The sequence below is a fragment of the Tubulanus polymorphus genome, chromosome 1, assembly GCF_964204645.1.
Source record: "Tubulanus polymorphus chromosome 1, tnTubPoly1.2, whole genome shotgun sequence".
NCBI classification, from domain to species: domain Eukaryota; kingdom Metazoa; phylum Nemertea; class Palaeonemertea; order Tubulaniformes; family Tubulanidae; genus Tubulanus; species Tubulanus polymorphus.
This window is the reverse complement of record NC_134025.1, coordinates 11,619,289-11,646,198: the sequence shown is the minus strand read 5'-3', so window position 1 is coordinate 11,646,198 and position 26,910 is coordinate 11,619,289. Positions and strand designations below refer to the sequence as shown.

The window sequence follows — 26,910 nt, the reverse complement described above, 5'->3', positions numbered from 1 at the left end:
CACATATATTTACGTATGCAAATAAAATCTAAGCGTAACGCGGTTGTTCATTTTTCTACCATAAAATTTTAACAGTGGATCTCGTTTTCAGGGTGGTACGTGTTATGAAAATACACGGGGATGAATTAAGAAGTCAACAATCTGATGATAGCTGTTATTCAAAAGTCGAAACATTCTGTTTTCGTTTTAACCAATTTCATATAAATGGTACATATACGCTCGTATATATAGAATTCGAAAATCAGGCTTCTTCATTCATCTATAGTTTACAGGGATTTTAGTAGTTTATTCAACTACTAACATATAGAGGACGTACTTTTGGTTGTTATCGATCAAAACTACCCCCGGCAAGCGAGGATGATGTGGTAAATCATATGTGAAACGTGTTCGTCGTGACCCCGGTTTTAATGCATATCATTCCCTCTCTACGTTGAGTCACAACATTTCGAAACCATGTTTTTACTTGGCCCGCATTGGCAGTTTGAATGATGGATTACTTCCAATGCATGTTGTTCGTTTGTCGATTAGTTTAGATTGCGTTATCTGCTCGATACCCCTGGCTGGCGATGTACGTAGGTTTTACAAAAATTGTGTCGGCAACAAACTTGTCGGAACACTAGTATAAGCTCTCACGTGCGATGATATATATACTTCTGATACTTCTATATTTAGCTGGAAAGCAGGGGCGGATCTTGGAAAATCGGAGAGCTGATGGGGTCCAAAAGGAAAACAAGAAATTTCTCGGATAAAACAGCCATGAAAAGGGCAACCTCAATGGGAAGGCAAGAGTCCGGACCCCCGAGACCACCCCTGAAATTCGCCCCTGAAATGATAAGCAAGTTTTGCCCTTAACCGCTTTTGCCCATTGGAAAGTTTTACAGAGAACATTAAGAAAAGTTGAATCGATACTGATTTTCTTGATTTGCTCAAATGTCAGCGTAATGATTTCAATTCTTTTTTTAGTTTAGAAAAGTTCACTTACTTATATACTCGAAATTGGAACATTTTGAAACACTTCAAAACGTTCGAAAAAAATTCCTGATGAAATTATAGTTCTGTAAATTTCATATTCACAAAAGATATGCCTTTTTATATCTTTAGCTTAGCATAAAGAAACAAGTAAACGAAAGATACTTTATATCGTGCAGCATTGTTGCAATGTGTATATGCAAATTAACTGGGTTTTTACGTACGTTCAAAACGTATCGAAAAGCTCAGATCGTATTTTTTCACTATTACGCATCTTTCATTGTTTCTCACGAAAAAAAAATAATAACGAAGACGACGACAGAAAGAAAAATCCGGCGGCTAATTGATGAGCGCTCGCTTTATTGGTCGCCTCGGGTGTGTACCGCGCGGCGCATTGATTCCCGTAAAATAAATACGGATGAAAAATAAAGCGAAATCAAATCGAAACGTTCGACAAACGCCCGAAATAGTATGCGTTTACACGAATATAGAACGCGTTACTTATTTTCGATATCGAAAAAGTTAAAGTAAGCGTTTTCGTTCGTTCAAACGCGCGGACATTGTGTGAATATCGAACTATTTCTAGACGCGACGGCTGACTAAGGATTACCGGTGTAGTAGTAAGTAGGTTGGTTTGATTGTTGTACTCCTCTCTCAGTCGAGTGCGGCGCCTCTACTGTCGCGCTGTTATATTTACTATCGCTCCGTGTAAATCATGGCTCTCGATCATTGAGTTCAACTCAACTCTCCTTTCTCCAATATATATTTATATATACTATATCGGATGATATATACACGATTTTTACAACTACACAAAAAGCACAATGGATTTTACGCGATCTTGTAGGATATTTTACTATATTTCCGCGTTTGTAGCGGCTGTATTCGGTAAGTTTGAGACATTATTTTCCTTATTTCTATACGATATAAAATCGGATTCATTGTGGTGAATGGGTAGTTTGACAACAATGGTCCGTTCGGCGTGTGAGGAATTAGAAGAGGTAGTAGAAAATATGGTAGAATAGATTCAGTTTAACTAAGTTAGCTTATATAGAAGAATTGGTACCGAAGAATTAATATTAGAATACATTAATGCTGGAATACAATTTAATGAATGTGGTATCTCCAAAGACTAGAGGGTTCGGTGACTGTTCGGTGATGGTATCAATCTCTAATTGTTCTAAATGATACAAACATTATTACTTTATCTAATTGTTGTACACAACCACCAAAGATATGGTGATAATGACATCCCGATAGTCATTGCTGGTGAATAGAACATTGTTTTGGTAATGGTAAATGTTTAAAGCTACTGAAGCCCCTACTACCTTTTTCATTTTATATGCCATTAGTGATTTATGGTGGCTGTCATAAAGAATGTGGTTTTCACTACTTGTCAGCTAATTTTTTGGCGTGGAGACTACTAGATTTGGGAGGTGTGTGGATTTTATTTGCCGGGTACGACACATGCTTTTTCATTAGTGGTAGTAGTAACCAGCCTGTATGCGTAGAGTATACACAATTGCAAATTCAGGTCAGCGAATGAACTACAATGCTGGTAAACCGATGAACCTTTACTCGGGTGAAGCTGTATTTCTTCCATTGGTGTCCAAGGTTTGGGGTGGTGAACAAATAAAATCAGAATAGCGTTCAGATTCTTAAGAGTTTTCAGCCACGACTATAAAATTCAATGTTTCCCAAACTCTTAAAGTAATTGCCCCGTATTTCATCTGTATCAGGTAATTAATGCTTTCCAGGCGCATATTTTTTATAATAGTGGAATTATAATGCAGACCCAGGGTTTAGTATTGGTGAGTTGTGAGTCAAAGGCACCGTGAAATATGTATCCCCGGGGTGAGAAATTTTTGAATATTCATTCAAAATGATTGCATTATCGGACCTGTTTGAAAGGTTTTCTTCACGGAGTAGCTAGACTAGAAAAAACCATTGTTGAGGAATAAGAATGAAAATTGAGATACCAATGGAGATTTTCGATGTCACTTAAAATTTCTTACTGACTTTCATAAGTCCGTGTCCTTCCCTAGCCCTAAGGAAGATACAAGGCATTTACAAATTTTACAATTGAAGACCCCTTTTCCTTGAAGTATACAACGTCTATTAGGCCTGTATCATCTTTTATTGATGAATGTTATTAAAAAAATTTTTATCGGACATTAAATTAAAGTTTGTTTTTTCTTAGAATAAGAATGAACACATATTAGTTGAGCAACATTTAGCTCCATTTAAATTGAATATAGCTAAATGCTACTAAACCCCTCTCAGTTTTGAGTGGAGAAGGCCAACTTGTCAGATGAGCTCGAAGATTCATATTTTGAAAGTTGAATTACAACTAAAAGGCAAACGTGTATATATCAGTGCAGTCTTTGTGGCATTATGTAGAAGGTCCTTCACTTCATTAACATTGTGATATGAAGTATAGATATGCAAGACCCCCTGGGGTCTTTATAACCATTTAAAGCCTTAGAACACAATGAGACAAACAAACCTTGAGTGATTTTATTTCTATTGGCCGGTACAAAAGTGATATTAGAATTTAGAAAAACTTCTTTGAAAAAAATAATTTCTAATGAACAAAGCTTTTTATGAATTATTCAGCTGTACGATTAATGAAATGTTCTTTAAAAATCTCTGAGACACCATAATTAGTGGGAGTGCATTGAACAATTTAGAAAAACAACCCTTCTATTTCAATTTCCACTTTCCTAACCAGACCTTCTTAATTAATAGAGGTATTCATCACAAACCAGGCGTTTGTATAACGTGATTGGTAGAAACAGTATAACTGCACATTTACTACCGATGATATTTAGTAGCTCAGAAGAATGGGTAAAAACGTTTGACAGGTTTACGACCGGTGAAAGTAATGAGTAGAAAATTAGACGGTTTATATATCTCATCACCATAAACCATACAAAACTCCTTAGACTTAACACATCCGAGTAGGCACTCAAATATGGGCCTCCTTTAACCGAAGAATCAATAAATGAACTGGGAACTATTTTTACAACCCGGTGTTTTGTGGGTGACTGAACATTTCCTTTTTATGGCCAGATGGAAGTAATTTGACAATGGGATTGATTTATGGCACCGAGCTATGGTTCGTGTGTTGTAGGCCATGTTGATCTGGTCAGCTAAATCTATCATCGTTAAAAGTACAATACCGCATTAAGCGCCAATGACGGTTTCGGTGCAATGCTAGAAATATGTCTTCACCCCGAAGTCTCTCGTTCCATTTACCGCCCCGGTTAAGTATTTAATGCATATATGCATTAGGTTATAATGATTTTGTTATCCGTTGCGACCCTATATGTAGTAAACTGATATCTGGTGAACCACAATTTAGTCGGATAACCACACAACTTAAAAGGTGGTTGCATTGAAGTGGGACTCGGGTCGCCGTACGACTGCGCAGCGACAGAACCAAGAGCGACTGATCCCGGAGAGTGTTCGGGTCATTACGACTGAATATTACTAGCGATTGTTGGCGATCAGTCGCTAGTCACAGTGTTCTGTTCAGGTCGCCACTAACCACTTCGCCTGGTCATTAGAACTATTAACGGCTATATCATACCAAAAATCTCAATATTAATGTATAAGTACCCTTCAATACATTCCACTTATATATATATATTCAGTGTCCTACGGATCGACCGCCAGCAACCCAAAAATCGTCACTGTGATAGGTGTCTGTGACCTGAGCTGGACTATTGTTGGTCTGTGAACTACTGATTTTATAATTGATGATGAAGAGAGAATCCCACAATGATAAGAAAAAGTCAGAAAATGTTACTTCGAGATAGTAGTTTATTCAACGTTTCGACTATATCCTAATAGTCATCTTCAGGAATAATGATCCTGAAGATGACTATTAGGATATAGCCTATTCGAAACGTTGAGTAAACTACTATCTCGAAGTTACATTTTCGGACTTTTTCTTATCATTGTGGGATTCTCTCTACATCGCGTCAACACGGATATAGTGTTCTATCAATAGTGTTGATGATGAATTTTCTCTGTATCATCTGCTTCAGGTCACGTAAGGGCTTTCAAGTTTGAATGAACTTGGGCCTATGCCTCAATCTGACTCTTTAGTGCCAATGCGTGAATAACCCACCCTGATGCAAAATTATCCACAAATCCATTATTTGTCTAGAATGATTCGATAATTTTGAACGTAGACGGAACTCGACACCAGGTTTACCCTGATCTTGTTCTCTTCGCGTAAGTGAAATGTATGATCAATTCAAGGTTTCCCGTTTGAATATGCGTCATTAAAACGGTATTACCGCGTGTCTGATATTTTGATCGAATTATATCCGAACCTCTCTCCGTGTTTTTCGGTCGGTTCGTTCAGTTCCGATAGTTCCTTCATTTTGACAGTATGATTAATTCTGCCAATGCCTAACCACTATGCTTCGTTCACATAGATCGGGTTCCTTTGTTCACAGAACTAGAGAGAGTTGGGGCGAATTACAAAGGCATGATTAATGAGCGCTACCATTGAATTCAGGCGGGCTTATATTCAATTTCAACGACTCTGGTGCTTCACTGGCCTTTTCTTCGCCTAGCCCAAAAACAACCCAAGGGGATAGCGTTTTTGTTCGATGGTTGGTCAGGCATTTTCGTTTGTCTGGTTTCTCGCTGGGGACGGACTTTATATGTTCTTCGGAAGTTTCCTATTTCCTGTTTTCGTACATTGTGAAAACTTTTTAGAGCGAAATATCTAGATCGACGGAATGTCCATTTCGAGAAATGTATGATAGGGAGGTGAAAGTTCATTAGGCCTATTTTGCAATTGCCATCACATATCTGTACACCAAATCTTTATTTCGAAAACTTCTGCGTTAGCTACTCCCCCCCAATTCTTTGCACCGTTTATCGTTGATGCAGTTTGGACACGGTACGGTTAGTATACATATGCGCGTAATACTTAGCGAGAGTCTGCTCAATTTTATATTCCGTTCCTAAAGACACGGATAAGATAAGGCCCTCTGGTATATACTGCACACTTCAGCAGAGTTCAATGAGAAATCAAATGGCTGATGCAAGGATATCGAGAGAAATCTGACTGTTGCAGTCCCGTTTTAGTAGTAAGGTGTAAAAAGAAGTCGACCTCTTGCGTATAGAATCTGATACTGGTTTTTTTTTCTGGGTGGCTCGGTTCGGTGCGGAAAGAATGCCGTGACTCTTAGCATCGTGGGTCAAATCGTGGCCAATGTTTGGGGGGGGGGGAGTCGAGAGTATCGGTACTGAAAAGTTACCTGTCGATTAAGCGTACGAGTGGCTTTTATTGAGAGCCCGGAATGCTCAATTATAGCTGCTTGAGTTGTATTGAGTTTGGGGTGCGAAGGCGAATTAACCTGTAAAACTGCCTACTATTCGGAGTGTGGTGCAGTTCTGGTTGTTTTTCACTTGTATCTTTTGTGAGTTGCCTAGTTGTGTACACAGGGCTGCAAGCATTCTTCGATGCCCGTTTCACTCAGTAAAAAGGTGAGAGATTCAAGTATCCAGATCATTTCCCCGCCTTCTAACAAACGTCGATTTTCATATTTTGAGGGTTTCTGTTCTTATCGTGAACTGAAGCGAACTGATGCTTGCGCTCGGAAAGAAATTCATTACAACGATTATAATAAAACGCTCTGTAGTTTCACGTTCAACGAGGGAGCTGTTATTGACTTCGATATATATATATATATATATATAAAAGCGGTCATTCAAAATGAAAATAAGTCACTCAAAACCACTCAACGGGCGCACACGTACAAGGTTTTGCACACGCAGGAAAAAGAATCAGTAATTGTAGTTATGATAAGTTACGGTACAGAGTGACCACTTTTCGGCTAGTGCAGGCACAGTGGTAATTGCGCCAGGAAATCGTCGCCAACTACTGAAAATTGGCGCGTTATATCTGGAATGGAAAGGCTATGTATCGGTTCTTTTTAACACCTGTATTGCTATTATTTGTAATTTCCCTGTCAGCGATATTATTAACACCGATATTTACCGTGTATACTTTTTCATTTCGGAGATAGTTTGTCATTTTGAGTCAGTGTCGAGTAGATTTATGTTAGTCACCTCTCTCTCCCTCTCCGTCTCTGCATCTCTCCACGCTTCTCACACACTGGATTCAACAGGATAACCCTTCTATCCCGAGTGAGTCATGATCTGATCTGTTGTTCTCTTCGAGAATGGATGAGCTCGGTGTTGTAGTATGATCGAATGAAGAAACCAAGAAACCAAACCGGTCTGATTGTGAATTTTGATTTGAATGCATTGTTTCACTATAGGCTATGTTATAGATACCACTATGATAATTAGTTGGTTATCAGCTATCGCTGCATCTTACAACACCGAGTTTGTTATCTGTTAACTTATGAAATCATTTGTGAGCTGCTCTAAAAGATCTTGTTCTTGAATGCTGACCAAAGGCTGGTTTTTCTGTACAAATACCATGCCTTAGTAGTGGATTACAAGTTAATGGTATGTAAGTTTCATGCGAAAATCGATACCCGCCACAGGGAACTAACTGCACAGACAATTTTTCGGAGTACCCCCGGACAAGAAGTATCACCTCAACTTCTAGAGGGAGTAATGGCTACTGAAATGATTTCAACTACTTGGTTTTCGTCATCCGCTTAGTAGCAGTCACCGAGGCACTACTGCTCTAATCAAAACTTAGCCGAAGTAAGATTTTTTGAGCTCATTTCGATTTTTAGGAAAACCATTTCCTTTCGGTGATAGTGCACTGGCACAACAGTAATAGATGAGTTGACTCGGTCCACTTCTATCTGGTCTGGTGATTCTGCGTTTTCATCGATAAGTGATGAACGCAATTCAAGAGAAAAGTTGGTTCGAAGCCCGTGAACCTGCCAGATCCTCGCCGAATCCTCAATTACCAGTAGTAGTACCTCATCGAATTGTCATTCATTGCTTCATAGAACGAAGGAATTCAATATTTGAGTTATGACTAGTCGACTGAAAGATATGTAGAATTTCCCTCATTTCTATTTCGTGGTGGAACCCTTTTAGATCGTCAATATTGCCGATATCATTTGACGCAACATATTCCTCTTTCTCTTCATCTCGTTATTGATGACATATATCTTAATTAGGTTCGTTAACTTTAAGTTCGTCAACCGCTGTGTTCGTTCCATTCGTTCGCTTTTTTTGGAATGAAAGAAAAGTGGCTCATCAATAAAATTTGTCATATACGGAAGACGGGATTTAACGGTGTGGCACGATACGTTACACAGAGGAACTCCGCTGCTGCGTAAAAGCAAGACTGATCAAAGTTCTGGTTAATGAGCCAATCGATGAGTGACAATTAATCATAAGTGGAACTTTACTCTCGTATATACACTTGACTACGAATGGGCTGTTTGAGACGGCGCTGTTGGGATTTTGTCATCTGTATCTTATTGCGTATTAATTCTCTCTCTCCCCCTCCCTCCTTTTTCCTCTTTCCCCTCCTTTCTTTTTCCTCTCTCTCTCCCCCTCACCCGTTTTTCCTGTCTAAAAAGATCGGCCTTTCAGATTTAGTTAACTGATGGAAAAAGCAAAACCTACCACTATATCTGCGCTGAAAAGCCAGTCGACTGTGGTAATAAAAGATTTTGTTTGTGGCAAGGAGGATCTACTGGGTGGCAACACTGCAAATTTCGACAAAGCTTTCTTCCCTGATTCAATTAAAATCTATTTGTAATTTCTCAAATTGATGATTGCTGAATGTAAATCATAGTGCTATATGCATGTAAGCCTTAAAGATCATCCAATCTGAATTGTTCATGCTGTAGGTAAAAATTGAGACAATGAAAGTTGTGAGTGAACTCAATTTTGATGGAGGTATCTTAATTGTTATCACGCACCAACTAGTGGGATAGCTGATGGCACAGGGTCCCTATTCAGTCTGGTATAGTGATAAGCGGGGTCAGCTAGTAGTATCATCAAATAAATATCTATGAAATATAGTGGCCTGGATAGACCAATCATCTTGAAATCTAGCAAAAAAAAAAACGTGTGCCAAATATACTGGTGGGATCTTCATTTGTACTGGCTTTCTCGACGAAGAAAAACATTGCACTTATCATGTAGCACGATAGCTCATATTGGGTTTATAAGAATCTTTAGTCCAGGTTTTTGTGGTTGTAGAGAGAGCGTTTCAGTTGTAGTTAGGTTTAGATTTAAAAAAAACAGTCAGATATACCAGTATCAATTTCGCCTATCGAGATTGATTCAGGAAGCCTTCATATGAAGTGGAGTCTCCTAATGAGAATGAACGTTTCTATGATTTTCTGCGTACCCGGTGACCCGGTTTAAAAAGTCCATGTTTCAATTGCCTGTAGTTTTCTCCACTTTTCATTACATTTTTTTCTGCCGTTGTTAAAGAGTCGATGAAAAATTCATTCGAACATTCGAACTCAATTGGTGTACTTGTAATGTGAGAAGTACGCACTTGCCTTTAATGAGTGCATTCGTGCCTTATTTTACGAATTACGAAGTTAAGCATGTGTCTTATTGGCGTGTTTTAATATTCGAGTTTCGGTGTTCGGTGTTTTTAGATCCACGTATCTTAACTGATCTAAGTGACGTTTATTTCAATTCAAATTATACGATTCGATTAATTATTCGTATATGCATTTTTTTCTTGCTCGTGGTTGGAGGTATTTGTGCGAAGGCAAGCTGATTAGCACGTATATGACATGAGGGGATTCGTATAGAGCTAAACAGTTATGCTGATCTTTAAACCCACGCTCCCTTCCCCCATGTATGCATCGTGTCCATGGGGGAGAATTGGCCAATTTTCACCACGCCCTAGTCTATAAGTTAAGGGCTTTTAAGTAACATCAATAGCCATGATCACACAAGCATTTTGTGTGCACGGATGCCAAATGGGCCCGTGCCTGTTTGGCGCGACCAAATCTGCTGGACCAGCTTCAAGCCAAATTTTAGCACAGGTCAAATTATTGCGTGTGAATTGCAACTGGTTCCCACTTAATGGATTTTTAATAGAAAAATAGATTTTTAAGATTAAGAAGAAGTACTGCAGAAATTGAATTTGAATTTTCATATCTTTCTTTTTCAGTTTTAGACATCCGATGTCAGGACAACTTCTACTTCAGCGTGAAGCCCATTTCGGCTGACATCGCCGAGGGCGGTAAAGTGATCCTGCGCTGTGACGTGTCGAATCGTCGCCATATACGATTTCACTGGACTTTAGACGACGTTCAGATCGACAGCACGTCGCGCCGGTTCCAGTCTGGTAGCAATTTGCATATCGCGCGCGTCAACCGCGAAGAGGACTTCGGCGCATTTCGGTGCATTGCGACGAATGTGACGACCGGTTATTCGCTAAAAAGCACGGAGGCCATCCTGAATATATTATGTAAGTATCGTCGATGTCTCGTGGGCGAGTGATTTGAACGTTATGTACTCTGGGAAGCCAGGTTGCGGGTTCAAACTCCATGCATCCTGATGTGTCCCCATTCAAGACACTTCTCCCCATTGCCATTCTCCCACCCAGGAGTAAATGGGTACCTAGCATGACAACCCGCGATCACATGAGCAATTTTGGCCTGGGCCAAACAACTGTTCACGCGGGTGCCAAAATGAGCACCTATTTGGCCCGACCAAAAACATGGGACCAGGCCAGCCAAATTATTGTGTTTGAATTGCAACTGGTTCCGTAAGTGTCTCACTTTTATTGTTTAGCAACGAGTGAGTGCGTTACATGTGAATGAGCTCTCTAATAAATTTGACTCGGGCCTGATCCATGCCAATTTGGCCCCCGCCAAATCGCTCCGTATTGCCAGTTTTATGCCAAATCCTAAATACGTATAAACAGCGAATTGATTATGTATTGTGCATTGGAGAAGGGTTGACTCGATTAATCATGATCCTCGAAAAACATTTTAATAAATAGTCCAAACCTTAGGCCGCTGTGATTCGATTGTAAAATAAGCGTGCTACAAAGTGCCGCATGGCATTTCATTCTATCTTGAGAAAAAAAAATTGTGTAATTCTTATTTCAGTTGATCAAATTCTTTTGAATTTAGTGTATATAATTTTCTCATCTTGTATCATTTAATTTAATGTATACATTTAAAGGTTAGATTTTGAATGTGCTTCACATTCAATGGGAGTATCGCTCTTAGTTGTTTATATGCACGTATTTTACTTTGGCTTCAGGGAGGGGTGAGGGCTGAAGATGTAATCAAAAAAGCTTAGGGCTCGGAGCTTATCAAAAGCTTAGGGCTGAGCTGTTATGAAAAAAATTGCTTATATATGGCGTGGACGTGTATAGGCCAAACATAGGCTATGTATTATTTGCCCGAAGTTATGGAATGATCAAGTATTATTTGGTAATTTATGGACTACCTCCGAGGTAAACTATTATTTGGTATCCGTATGATTCAGAACCATTTGTCTATATATAGTAATACCGCGTGCATAAAAATGGGAATGCTAAACTGTGGTAATCCTCGCCAAATTTAGACTTTTTTACGATGAGTCTTAGATGTCTTTAGTAAAAAGAGATATAGAAAATTCAAAATTTTTTAAGTATATCTACATACATGTGCAACTAAACCTTGTATAGTTGAAGAAATGCCAGCTGATATAGGTACTTAGCTGTGCGCGCCGAGCGAACGAACACGCGCAGAAACTAATCTGTTATCATGTCATTTACATCTGTATATGTAGATGATTATTACAAATTCGTCTCTTTATTTCCCCACGTCGGAAACAATAGCCGTACCAACCGAAGTTGCGATCTTTGTCTTCGATCGGTTTGTTTCATGTGACACAACGAACAACAACGAGCCGAGCCTTGTTCGATATATGTATGTATATATAGTGCATCTGGCATTTCTTCGCTCAATTATTGTCTCATCGGTTTTAAAAGAGATCGGGAGCTGTCGTGACGGTAGCGATCGTGAAGCGAAAAACTGTGACTTCGAGCTGTGTAGTCGAAAAAGCACATCCAGATTGGAAGCTCTACGTTTTATCAACTCGTTTTCAAAAGCGTCGTACAGATGATGACCTTACAAAGCAAGTTCAAAACTAAACAAAAGTTTTAAAGCAAGTTCAAAACTTCATATCGTCTTGTTTATAGCAGGGAGGTACCTCCCTATTTACAGTAGCATCTTTGTCGGAAGTTACCTTTTAAAAAGTTTTCAAACATGTTTCATCCCAAGAAGCCACATAGTTCTACTTCTAGTTTTGATAAATCAGGTGTGGAGATGGCACCCTAAAATCTGCTAAGTAATATAGTATCATCAAATCAGCCATACATGTAATAGTAGATCAAATCTCTTTTGTTTCATAGAAGGGACTGATCCATATGGATGGAAACGTAGTTCGATGTTTTGAGAGATGCTCATAAATCATCACAATGTCCTCCTATTCTGAAAATGGCCCACAGAATGCGATATTGGAATATCAAATTGGCCATGTTGAACAATTACTGAGGTCATCTAGACATCTGGCGGAAATATTTTGGCTGCGACTAATGACTTCGTACTCTATGAAGAAAACGTAAAACAAATTTAGTCGATCATCCAGAAGTATTCGGAAATAAGTGTCATTCGTGCCTGGCTTGCGAGGTTAGGCCTGCCGGTCTATGCATTTTGCCATGAGTCAGACATTGCGCTTCACTCGAAAAAACGTTTTGTGTAGCGATTTCGATTATCGAATCAATTTTGATTATCGTTATGCCTTCAAATGCTATTTGAATTCGAAAAGGTAGCTCGCTGCCGGGTATAAGCGGAACAATGAAGCCTGTTGGTTCGGTTTTCGGCGAACTGTTTATCTAGGCCTTTACAAAATATTTGGTTTTGAATTTTGAAAAACTGTTTGTCCAGCCGAACAGTCATGTTGAATTAGTGAGCTGTCACTCTGATGATGGATGGCTCGTAAATGAGAATAAATGAGCTTCTATAACTCAAAGATGGAAAAATGAAAAAAATTCATTCACTGGGCTGTTTGCCTTCACCGAGCCAAACCAGTTTTTTGCTGGCTGGCGGGGCGAGTATTCTCGTTCCTGCAATGTTTTCGGCATTTGGCGGCTAGGAAAGTTCTCCGTAGGATGTGGGCGCACTTTCCGGGGGGGCACCACGATAGATTTCATTTGTTGAGAATACTGCGCAAGTTCTAAGTTCTCCGCTCGGCGCTTGTCAATTTTCGGGGTATGTCATTAATCTCTGTCAGGAAAACTGGCGACCTTTTGACGCATTACCATAGAAACCTCTCAGTCTTCCGTGTGCGCTTCTTTGATGTTTACCGGCATGCCGCGCGCCGGCTAGCGTTCAGTCAGTCACTTTTTATCCCGCCAATGAATTAGCTGTATACTCTAAATTAAGCGAGGGCCCTCATCAATTTAAATAAGAATATTGTGCACTTTTCCTCCCGGGTTGGCGGGTGTGAATGCAAAAAAAGCTACAATCCAGTAAAAGATATCAAAAATGATAGATTAAGTACTAATGGTATTCATTGAATGTGAAGTTGAATTAGAGGTAACGTTTTCACAGGAAATGTAGCGAGTCTACGACCAGCACAACACGTATACAGCTTGATGTCGGTGTGACCTTTTGAATTTTCTATTTGATCCATTTTTGAAACGTGCATACGAAGACTTATATTACATTGGCTACATCATCAATTAAACTAATACACGGCAACCATTATCATACCTGCGAAAATGAACGTTGGTAGAAACTTCTTATTTGCGATGCTGCTGATCGGGTTGGAGGTATGCTCCAACGAAATGCTCGGGATAGAGAATTTGGTCGCGAAAAACATCTATCACCGATTTCATTTTTTCTTTAGGTGTATACACGCTCATGACTCTTCTTCGGGGTGTTTTCTGTTCCCATGCATATTTGAAAGTCATTTATCACTGTCGAAACATATAGAGGAATGTTTTTGAACTGTTAATGAGCCAGGTATACGAATCTCTTTAACGCGATGTTCTTAGATCAAGCTGAACAAATGAGCACGTTAACATCTGGTGTTGCGCATCGAGTCCTCGCCGATTTTTTCATTCGCAGATTTTTTTCGCCCTCGGCAGACCTGTTTTTCTCATATCGCACGCACCACCAAGGTGATGAAATGAAATTCCGGATAGCTGGTGGTAAGCCGTAGAAAATACTTTTCGGAAAGAAAAATTATACGCGCTAATAGCCCACTGGCAGAGGACTGGAGGATGGTGTTACAGTCAGGGGTTGATTATTGTATCTGGTTAGTCTTGACCGTTGACTGCAAAACCCCATATAAAATTTTCTATTTAGTCTAAACAAAAATGAAATCCTAATCGGCCGGGTCATTTTGTAAAATACAAAATAATCTTAGAGATTTGTAATCAGTTCATTTCTATAGCTGCCGGGTAAAATTGATCACGATTTTTAAAGAAGTAATGTACAGGGTAGATAAGTGGCCAGGTCAACTTTTAAGCTCAGCAGAAATAAGAAATGAGGTATCAATCTTTTTTTAGACTTCATCAAAAATTCATAGTTCGTCTCATTTATTACGACACATTTTGAACAATACTTCACCTGTTTCCCGAGGGTGGTGGGGAGGTGGTGTGTGGTGGCAACATATTAGTCGATACCTTTTTCGTTTTTCGACTGCCGATAATTGAATATGTTCATAGAGTTAAGCGTAACAGTATTGAAGCATGTTGTTGAGTTATTCGCAATTGACAGTGCTGATGCCAGAAACGCAGGTTTAAATTCGCTTCATTGAAGTTTTAAAAACGAACGCGTTGTGACAACCTGGCAGCCGCGCACGCGAGGGACTACGCCGAACCTGGACCACTTTGCGCGAAAATGATTCAAAGGGCAAATATCAATGCAATCATCGGATAAGTTTTTTGCGCGATCCCGAGTGATTTCTGAGCTCGCTTGCGCAGTTGTCGTCGTCGGGCAAAAAAAGTTGCGATTACTTTGTGTGTAATATTCGTTGTATGCGTCAGTGTGAACTGGTGTTTTATTGAAAAACTATTGACGGGGCATGTTGACTCACCCTCGGTGATCAATGATTTGGTGCGAGTAAACATGGCAATTATGCAGTTAGTTTCAGATGGCCTTCAGTTCATTTGTGGTTTTGTGATTAAAGATGTATAGCATCGCGCACAAGAGCCACGGTGTGATCATTGAAATGAAGAAAATAAAAGGTTTTCACTTTCATCGACAGCATCGTAGTAAAGGGCTAAATTCTTTTAGGGTTTATGGCGATTAGCACAATTCGTTCATACTACTTCCACTGGCTGACCGGATAGGGAAAGACCTGTACGTTCATTTTTGTCCAATTTTAGTACGTGGGTACTTTCGAATAGTAGCCCATATTTATCCATTTGTCTAGTATAGGTCCGGTCCGCATACCTAATCCATGACTCCCTAGGTGGCACTTCTTATGAAGTACCTATGTTTCAGGAATGGATTGATGATGATTCTGATGAAAATTGAAATGAAGAAAATAAAGGCTTTCACTTTCATTGACAGCATTGTAGTAAAGGGCTAAACTCTGGGTTTACATTGATTGGCATGATTAGTTCATACTACTTCCACTACTGACTGGACTGGGAAAGACCTGTACGTTCATTTTTGCCCAATGTTGGTCAACGGATACGTTGATAAGAGATTGATGAGTCCAGTGAAACTTTGTGGGCTAGGCATAGATCAACGTGACAGAAAACATGGTATCACTGTCTCGTAGCTATATTTGGGTACCCCACTTAATACTACAGTGAAACATCGTTATAACGAACTCTGATGAAACAATTTATCGCGTACGACAAACTGAACATTTCATCGCGCATAAAACAATTTAATCGATTTTCCATTGGATGCAACTAACTATCAATGACAGATTATCTGACCCCTGAAGTTCGTTGTAACGAGGTTCCGCCGTATTAGTAATATCTTACCCTTTCGCTTGTACCCATATACTCGACTAGCATCATCAATCATCTGGAGAAGATTTTTGCGATAACACTGCGAAAAAAATGGTCACTCCAACTCATGATACTAACTAATGATATTGAATATATTGAAAGAATAGATATGCCGTGCACGGACAATTAAATAAGAGTCGCAATTATTTGCCCATCATATTTCCATTAGTTCGTCATTAGCCGGTATTGTAGTTCTGGCTAATACGGTGATTTGTATTAAATAATTCGTTCGATTGGGACTTGAGCTGTTCGCTGCCAATGAACTCTAGTTTGATGGCTGATTTCTGCAGTTTCAGATCAGTTGGTAGCAAATACATCGAGCCTGATGGAGTTGAGGCGCAACAAACTTAGGTTTATTAAACAACCTCTTAACCTGTTGTCTTATAATATCTAGTCTAGACTTGGTAACGATCTGTTTGGAATAGGGAGGCATCATTTTATATCCATTCTAGCTCGGAGGATGGATGATTCCCGTTGCTATAAGTTTAAATCATAATTACTTGGAGAAAGTAATTTTTCGACAAAATACTGTTGTTCTTGGTGTTGATATTCTTGGTGATAGAAGCTCCCATATGAGACTCTCAGGCGAATATGTAACAGGTCTCTTTTATGGTTAGTCACGTAAAGCAGCAACATGTGGGTATGTATTAGGCCATTCATCCATAAGTTGATGCATTTCAAGACAGGTCTCGTTGTCCATTTCGTATTTATTTTTACGTGTTGATTCGTCCATAGACTATAATACATTTACTCTAAGTGAATAAATTATAATGTCCTTTATAAAGAATACGTTGTGACCAAACACTGTGCAATTCTGTATTACTGATGGACTTCCTCAATTCCCTGAAGATGAAGTCCATTTAGTTGATTGTCACTTTTGTTTTAGCCATATATTAAGTCCAAGAAAGAGCCTTTCGAAAGTCATCACTTTCAATGAGAAAGTTATTTCGGTATGATCGTGTGAAGCCATGTTTTGGTATCCAAATCTAGGCGGCCTTTGGCTCATGGGCGGATGTGGTTAAGAATATCTGTTGTGTCATGGAAACTTTGCTTCATATTTAACTACTGGTCTGGATAAAGTATCGATAGCTAATGAATCCGGAGAGGGTCCATGTCCATTCCATCTTCATTCTCAATGATTGTTGCCCCCTTGAAGTAGTCACGACATTTTCTGTTGACATCTTGTGCCCTATCCAGTTTCAGAACATTTTAATTTCCTAATCATTGAACTTATCATTGTTCGTAGTGCTTCAGTTACAACTTCAGGATACCTTATTTAAGATCTGTGGATGTCTGCAGTTGGTGACGACCATATTATGCCATATGTTACAGGTTCATGACGATGGGCTTAGAAACTAGAGGCAAACGTAGAATATTATGTGATAGAAATAACTGGAAATAAGGAAATCATCATTACATAACGTATTATACGACGCTTTTCAAGCGATATTCTTTGTGTCTCTGACGAATTCAGGTTATTCCATGCGAGAGTTTGTTATGGAACGTCGAACGTATTTGCGTGCCTGTCAAACAGCCCTGTGTTTTTAGCTTAAACCACTTACTCAAAGACTAGATATCAAAGACTCGACATGAAATTTCCATAGAAAATCGCTCAATGCCGCGATCCGCGCCCATTATACGCACGAAAATGGTAAACAAAGAATTTTGTTTGTAGCCAGCCTAAGAAAACAAGTCTATCAAATTTACACAGTAAGTACATATGGTTCGAGTATGAAAATGAAAAAGGGATTTTCGGCCCCCCTAGGCAGACTTTTTTTTTTTTTTTGTTGCGTCGAACAAGGCAGTCTAATATACCGGGAAAGAATAAAACCCGTCAAGCCCTCTAGATTCTTTGTTATAATGAATTATTTTCTGCCGTATATTCCGTCGACCAAGATACATCGTATTCAATCGATACACATATATGAGGAATAAGAGCTTCACTCGTATGGTTAACTGTTGATTAAACAGTTTTCTGCCCGAACCGTGATATCTTTCACGAGGGCATTCGACGAGCAAATCACCGGTTTGCGGAATGGGGCAAGTGAAAAGAATAACAGAATACGTGACATTTATTAATCATTTTTCTCGGACATATTGCTAATCGTTGTCGTAATTGCTTTTATTACATCATCAAGAAATGTAAATAGCTCACGATTGAGTAACTTTAACGACTGCGCATCTGATTTAAGAGACATCGGTTATACGGCCCCGTGGAGAACTCTGACACCAACGACGACAACTGCGACTGTTATTGCTAGGCGTTTATCAGCGTCTATTATCTAGCTGAACATATTGTCCATATAAGCGAACCCAAACAAAAAACGTCGAATCGGCATACAGGTTTATCAGCCGAGCCCTCTTACTCATCGTATTCTTCATCATCAGTGTTGCTGCTGCTGCTGCTGTCGACTGATGCCACGGCATAGATTTGTATACGGTGACTCAGGTGATTTCTGTCAATGCATCAGATTCCTGTTTTCCATGAAGCTGCAGCCACGGCTTTCTCCTCCCAACTCTCTCTCTCGTAGCATCAGCAGCAGCAGCCGCAGCAGCGACATCGCAAAATCAATGCTCCATGTCTGTATATATCGATACGACGAACCGGTTCTTTCACTCGCCGAAAGAAACAATGTTTATCCGCTATTTGATCCGCGCGTGCGCGTGTATAGTCTGAGCGTGGTGCGTATCGTAAAATGTCGCATTTCAGAAATCGCCGGCCCTCGTGCCTCGCGGCGACGTTTTGTCGTTCTTTATTGAGATGCCGACTGAGACTGGTATAGTTCTGTAACATCTCCGCACTAGTGCCGTATACGCGTACGATCGTATTATTCACCGGTGGTGTAACGCCCGGTGTGTATATTGCGCGCTGCGTATTGTCGTCGTCATTTTTTCGCCCCTTCGAAATTGTACGTTGCATTCAACGCTTAGGCATTGTTTCGTTTGTCGTCGTCGATCCGGCGCGTGTTTAGTTCAAGTCTGAGTCTTCAAAAAGATCGTCGGGGGGAAAAAAGTGGAGAAAATTTCTAATAGATGAGGAAAAAAAATACTCGTCTGGATATGAAAACAAAGATTCTTTGTGACGTTTTGTTTTCGTATTCGTGTAAGCATTACCCCGGTATATTTCAGTTTTCGTATTCATTTTAGCAAAGCGATCATAGGATTAGGCAAAAAAATCTGCAGATACGAACGTATTGTTCCATTTTAGGCCTGCCTCTCTTTTATTTGTTATATTATCTTCGACGAAAGATTGATGAATTAGAAAAAGAAATTGAGAAATGTAATAGGTTTTCTGTGCAGGCCGAGGCTATTGTCGTAAACGCCCTTAAATGGAAGAGGGAAGGTGAAATAGGAAAGAAAGTAAGATCATGGAGAAAATCATCGAAGAATTTTCATTTTCATTTTATGAGTAGTGTTTATTTGCTAGTACTTTCAAATATAATTTACGGTTTGGTGTACAAATGGCAGAATACAAAATACAGTATATCAGGCTTGTGGAGTCTATGGAAACTAAGAAATAATTTATATAAACAGGTATATATACAGGTCCCTCAAAAAGAGAAAAGTGGAGAAAAAAAGAGAAATGTAAAAAACACGCTCTCACTCAACCCTCAACACAAAAAAATGCACGCATAATAAAACTATGATTACAGCAGTTTGATTAGGGGATTCTTATATAAAGTAATTTTCAATTAGCAAAAGTATATTCAACTTGTATGGCTTAAATTCAGACCTGCCTACATGCATTTTATGCTATCCAGTCCGCATTGTATCAAATTCTGCATCTCCGAAAATCTTAATGCCATCGAAGATCTGCTGATTTCGCGTTGTGCGTCCGGACGCTTAGGATTTACGAGGCAGTGATTCGTCGTCGTCGTCGCGATACGTATCGTTCGTCGCCGTCTAATTTCATTTCTGGGAACGATTTCGCATCTTTATCACCGTTGGATTCAGTTCGAATTCATCAGATCGCGATTTGCGCCGCTTCTCGGTCGCGTTACGCAGTCGTCATAAATCGCTTGACGAGCTGATCCCGTCCTACGATACGGCGATTAATGTTCCCGGCCTGGCTGTCGTGATCGCAGGTTCCTGGAGACTTCGTCGCCGAGCGAAGCGCGCTTGCCCCATTAACCGGCCATCGGAGACATAGTCATTAACACGCCAGTGAATCAACATATGCTCGATGGTTTTGTTAGATGTAAACGATCCCTTTTTTTTATTAATGGAATTAAGGATTCGTGAATGATGTTTTAGCAGCAATCACGTGGAGCGACGATACGGCCCGTATCGGGCTCGAGTCTGTTTTGGCCGTGCCTTCGGTATCCCGTTCACTCGTAAACCACTTACTTGATACTAGACAGTCACTTCCGGAACCAGTTGCAATTTACATGCAATAATTTGACCTGCTCGTGCCTGGTCTGACATTCTTGGTCAGGGCCAAACATGCACGGGCCCATTTGGCACCTGTGTAAACAGTTGTTCCGGTCTTGATTTGGCACGGGCCAAAAATGCTTGTGATCGCGGCTGTTGAAGTTGACTGCCTGATTACAAATAGTGACATTCGGCCCAGCTCTACTGGAAAGTAGACTTGGTTTCTGCTTCTGGAATCTGGCAGACTTTGTTTTGGCGTCTTGAATCCGACAGACTTGGTTTTGGCTTCTTGAAGCTGACGGACTTGGTTTTGGCTTCTTGAAGTTGACAGACTTGGTTTGGTCTCGGCTAAGAATGTCCTTCCTCGGGAAACTTTGTCTCCGGTTTTATATTGGGAAGTTAACGAGATCGAATGATCGCGCCGTCACAAAAGAACGATTAGTTTTTTTTCTCGTGTTTCCGAACTCGAGACTTCGCTGAATAGTGCCTGAAACTTCAAGAGGTATTGTTAACAGCAGCCACTTTATCACTCTATTTATATTGTCGAGTGTCGTAAAGCGACCGATTAACAATGTGTACTTATTTTCTGCGATACTCTCTACTGAGAGCGATACTCTCTCTTTATTTCTCTACTGAGAGAGTCAGGTGCATCGGAGTTCTTTTTTTCTGTGAACGCTCGCTTTTTTCGTCCGCTTTTTTCGTCCGGTTATCGCCACCATTTTCGTCCTACTCCTCATCTAGCGAGTTTTGACGCCGGCGCGCGGGGTTGAGAGGCTCGTATTGTTTATGGCGGGGCGCGTGTTTGTTGCCGCTGCCATCCCGCGCTTGTTGTGTGAAGTTAAAAAGCCGACTTCGCATAAAACTACTACGTATCGCCGATGGCTTTTATTCGTGCGGTAGTGTCGGCATCGGAAGAGAGGAATCCTCGTATTTATTTGTGTTATCTGACTTCAGTCAGATAGTCAGATAAATCTGTTTTTGAAGCGTCAACATCGCCGATAAGCTTACATTTCTTTGATCTAAGAAACCGAACCGATGTGTTCTACCCGTCTTTAAAAAAAAAGAATTAACCTTTCGTCGGTGCAGGCATTCGTGTAATTCTCCGCTTTCCCCGGCTATCTATCGATGTTATAGCTCGTGTCTCTCTCTCGAGTTCAAAATGCATACACGCATACACTATATCCGTGATTTTACGCCTGGGGCCTCTCATCTTCGAGTGTTACGATGATTTTTGTTTTCGCGGTCGGTCGCTACTGCGGTGTTTATCCGAAATGCAGGTTCTCCCAGAAGCCGAAACGGAACGGATTGAAATGCAATCATTCTGGTTGATCACTGAATTTATAAACGTTTATCGGTAAACATTAAAAGCCAGTCTTGTTGGAGCTGATTTAGTTTATTTTCCAAAGTAAATGTGTCAGTCTTTGAATGTAGCTTATACCAATACGGATTACAGGAGGGTAGATAGGCCAGTTTATGTCCCAAGGGAAGAACTGGATGAACCATCAATACTGGATGGGGGTTCCAGATCCTTAGTACCACATAAGAAGGTCACCCTATTTCAGAAAAAAACTTGACCTCATTGTACCTGTAGTAAGCAAAGTTCTTTTTAAAGATATCATTAATCATTTTTTGACAACACCTAACTGTATTAGTTGGACTTGGACCACTTCCAAAGATGTAGGCAAGACTCTATGGTTGTCACAAATTTTAACCCACAACATTGACACTAGGTCCTGAGTTTGTTAAGATAAGTCTTAGTAATAGATACATTCTATGTAGGATTTTTGAGAAGTTTCTGTATCTCTGTAGATTGGTGATTTGTCGAAATATTAGGGTTCAGTTAACGTATTTTGGTTCCCCGAGACGTCTGACTCAGAAATAAGTTTGAAATGATAATATAGCTTAGTGTTTTTGCTGAACATTTTGAAAGTATACCTATTATCTATGCTAAAAAGTTTACTTCATTCATGGAACAAGGCAGAGTTGTTAGGACTCACAGATGCATAGACACAGATTCTGAATATATCCTGGTCGATATGAAAGCCTAGTTGTTGATATTCAATTCATTGTTGGCTATAAGATTGATAATCACGTCGCGTACAGTATCATCAATAAAGTGTAGATGCACTGCCTTTTGTCAAATCTCTGTATACATAAAGAGATCATTGGAAAGAATTTTGAAAATGAATTTTCGCAACGGTGACGTCTTGCGGAAAACTGTTACTTTGAGTTGTGTCAGAATGAAAGTTGTTATAACTGTGCTATTGACTTAAAACTTGAGAAAGTTAGTTTAAGAAGTGTAGCTGCCCTAAAAACTTGACTTTTCATTTGATAAACTTCATTCTATAATGATTAATGGTTAAAAAGGTATATCAATATAGTTTAGAATGCACTATTAAATTTGACAGTTTTTCCATGTAAATAAGCTGAAGTCAAATGATTGACTTTTCCAGTCACATGCAGATATGTCCAGATTAAAGTAAATATTCGATAATCTTTGTAAGTTGCACATATATTGCAACAGTGAACCTGAGACTGAGAAAGGTATCTTGATTCTGACCACAGGTGTCGGAACTGCTGCAACATTTTTGGCAAATAATGTTTCAGTTAAATAACTACAGTATTGGTTTTGAATTCGTGTGATAAGCCTATATGTTAAATCTGTCTTTTGTGTTTTTATTACCTTTTTACTGGGCCAAGTTACAGATCTCCCGGGTAATGAGTAAAAAATAACCGATCTTCACTTTATTTATCCCTTTCAGTGCTGGCTAATTAATACCCTATAGTGCTGAAGATAATTGAAAATTCTGAAAAATTCCACCCTAGTGTGTTGAATAAGGGGAATAGCACTATAGTGCGTCTACGCCCTGGCGCGGTGTATCGTTAGTTACTAATATTTCACTATGTTTGACAGGTGCTGCCATCTTACAAGAGAGATATTAGTAATTACTAATTAAATCAATACACCCCAGTGCGGTGTACTAGCAAAATCCATCACTGATTCATACGCCGCACTGGTGTAGACGCACTGAAAGGAATAATGGACTTGGGCGTTTGAAGATCCAGTTCGAGACGGATAGAAAAATGAACTCCGACTGGCAACTGGCAGCGATACCCCGTTGGCCGCACCAATTTACTAAGTGACGTATTATTTTGTTGTATTTTTTTAGGGATAGCTCCGGAAGCCGAAGTATTATTGCATAAACCTAAGTCACCCGACCTGATCAAAGAGCAGGACGATGTGACGTTGAAATGTCAAGTCGAGGGTCACCCCGACCCTTCTTATTTATGGTTTAGAAATAAGATTAGGTGAGTTCACAATCGGTATTGAAATACTGTAAATAATGCGCAAAGGGCGAATCAAATATTTGCACACGAGAACTGTATCAAGAACCAGCTACATATAGCCGTGATCACGTGAGCCTATTTTGGCCTGTGACGATAAGGCTCGGGCCAACCATTCGCATAGGTGCAAAATTGGCTCGAGCCTTAGACCAAAAATGTCAGACCCGGCCCGAGTCAATTTATACCACGGCTCAAATTACAACTGGTTCTGGAAGTGACTTGATATTAAACAATGCTTAAACAAATCAAAATGAGTCACTTCGGTAACTGATAGCAATTCATGCGCAATGATTTGGACCATGCTAAATTTTGGCCAAATCTGTGTGAATGGTTGTTTCGGGCCCAATATGGCGTTGGGCAAAAACGCTCTCGTGATCATGGCTATAGAGATTAAATTTAAAGCCAGGCAGAGCCGACTGTACCTGATTGTGAGGCTAGGGCAAATGTTTAATTGTCCTAAAACAGAAATTCCTCCTTTACGCCCCTAGAATTTACCGTAGTACTCCTGACAATTTCTCCTCCGTAGTATTTTCTTAATTAGCGAATGGTGAAATGTTTCAGGTTATTCAACAATGATAAGACTCGGATATTTGATAGTGGTCGGCGACTGAAAGTAACGGGAGTGCAAGCGTCTGATAATGGAGTCTACTCATGCACCGCCGAGAATCCAGCTGGTCAAGTTGACAGCATGTACAACTTCTTGATTAATGTTCCCGGTAAGTTTGCGTTTATCATTGATCGTTCTAACCTTTTTGTGGCGAAAGCTGCTTTTTCATAATGTGTCGCACTGGGGCGTCGCCACAGTAGGGTCGATGTAGGGTTCATAGTCCTTGAAGGTCCTTCAAAGTTGTGAATGGGAACGGGTCTATTAAAGAGTATCATGGAATGGGCTCATAAGTCCTTTAATCATGGTCATGGTCCTGGAATGGCATCGCCTAACCAGGCAAATACAATTTGAAGCTTTTGGTCACATATCCATAGGGTACATTATATAAGATCGTGGCATTGTTCGATTTAGTGTAACTAGTCTGATGATGTATCTCAACTCCAATGACAACAATGCTTCTGGACAATGCAGATATAATGATTATATATATATATATATATATATATATATATATATATATATATATATATATATATATATATATATATATATATATATATATATATATATATATATATATATATATATATATATATATATATATATATATATATATATATATACCATGATTATATATAAGTCCTGGAATGGGAGTCAAAAATATCCTATAAAGTCATTGAATGAGATTGGTCATGGACACTATGAACCCTGCACGTGGGATAACCTTGCCATCATAGAGGGTTCTATCAGATTGTACGCTTCTTGCTTTGGGCCACATCGTTTATAATGGGTAGTAAGTACCAAAATGCGTGAACATGCGTTTTGTGTTCATCGTTTTTGTTTCAGTACGACCATGGCGTTATTCGATTTATATTCTATGGTTTAGGTCCCATACATAATTATGCTGTATAGGCGATCCTTCATTTTTGCTGAATTATTCCAATTACTTCAAATCGCCCCTACTTACATCAACAACTCGAGTGTATCGCTATGATTTCAGCTATGAGTGAATTACATCGTCGTAGCCAGAAACGCGTTGATGATTCCGTCGTGGTCAATCTGTATGGACGATGATTTTCGCCGTGGGCTGCGGGGCATATTTCTCGAACGCACGTAATCGAATCTCGATAGCGCCGGATTCATCCGAAATGAACTGTTGAATCATTATATTTGCATGTCATTACAACTCGGGAGAAAGTTCTCAATGAAGAGCGCGGATCAATCGAATTAACCGATAACCATTCCGATAATTCCGGAAAGTGGTGCTACTCGTACTGTCCATCAAGCAGTTAAGGCAGTTTTGACTTGAAGGAGGAAACTTGAAACTACAAATTCAACTTTTCCGAACCTGGAATTGGAAAACTTCGAAACTTTTGAAACTGTGCGACAGTATTGAATCTATCAGTCAATCCAAAATGTATTCCAATTTGGTTTGGGTCATATATTTTGATACATAAACTTGCCAAAGTGTTTATTTAATGGGCAACCTGAATGGACAATATGATTCGCTCAGTAAATTGTTCTATGTGCACTGGGTCTACTGGTGCTCTACTTGGGTTTTATAGTTGCGATGCTATCAGATTGGAATCCATGCTTAGAAGGTGGAAATACTGGGCCCGGAGAGATTATTTTGAACTGGGTTTTAGCATGCTCGCTGCCGCCGTGATGACTACAGTGCTGCCCCCAATTGCCACTAACAGTATACTCGTAGGTTGGTGCTGACATCCTTACGTAGTCGGCCTTAGCTCAAAATCAACCAATGAGCATTGAGAACGAAACAGAGTTCGTTCATATTGCCAGCCAATCAGGAACTGTGTTATTACCATGTGCGGATGACGATGTGGTCATATTGACTTTCCTTGGATTGCTTTACTGGTTTGATCAGATTTGGGAAGTACATCGAAACGAGTGATGATACCGAAAAATCAGCTACTAATATATTCGTTGTGGTACTGGTTACAGAACCGGAAGTACGAGCATATATGAATAGTGAACCCAGTTTTGTTGATGAGCCTTTACTCCTTTAGGAAACGAATCAAACGCTATAATCGTGCCCACATTTACTAAGTTTAGGTTATTCACCGAATCTTGAAGTTTACTTATGACTTGGTATAATGAATGGTATAATGAATGAACGAGAAAAAGAAGATTCTGATGGTTCAGTTAGTTGTACTCATCTCAACCTGTGAGCAATCGATAGATTACGGCGAGCGAAATCTGTTCATCGAATCTGCTCGGCCAGATGAGTTCAAGATGAACGTAAATCAGGTTTACCAGATACGCTTTGATCTAGCTCTCGTATTCGGATTTCGCAGTTCTGCTTTCGTCATATGGCGGACAGCGCTGGCAATTAATCCGGTTATGTTTTATTCGATTCGATGTACGTTTGATGTCTCCGTAGGTTTCGCATCGTGCGCGGGTCGTGCCCTCGACGATTTCTCCGATGTCTTCCAGTTCGTGCGGTTGCATTCGCGCGCGCGTGCCCGGCGAAAACAAAACGTTGCGTTTTCGATCAGTCATTCTGCCGAAGATTCGAACGGGTCAAGGTTTCTCGCTCGGTAGTTCATTGCGCAGTGGTAGTCGGGCGGTGAATTATTGTATTTTGAATTCCTCTGATTGAATGAATTCCCTAACCGCTGATGGCAGACGG

General features: G+C 39.9%; 1 protein-coding gene across 1 annotated transcript in view; it reads left to right on the top strand.

Moving 5' to 3' along the window:
* The first annotated feature begins 1,793 nt into the window (after positions 1 to 1,793).
* Positions 1,794 to 26,910, top strand: part of LOC141902209 (inactive tyrosine-protein kinase 7-like) — a 58,681-nt gene continuing 33,564 nt past the window's right edge. The window contains exons 1-4 of the mRNA XM_074789886.1: positions 1,794 to 1,857; positions 10,073 to 10,372; positions 23,479 to 23,617; positions 24,215 to 24,369. Coding sequence (XP_074645987.1) covers positions 1,794 to 1,857; positions 10,073 to 10,372; positions 23,479 to 23,617; positions 24,215 to 24,369 — 658 coding nt within the window. The remainder of the gene's footprint in view (positions 1,858 to 10,072; positions 10,373 to 23,478; positions 23,618 to 24,214; positions 24,370 to 26,910) is intronic.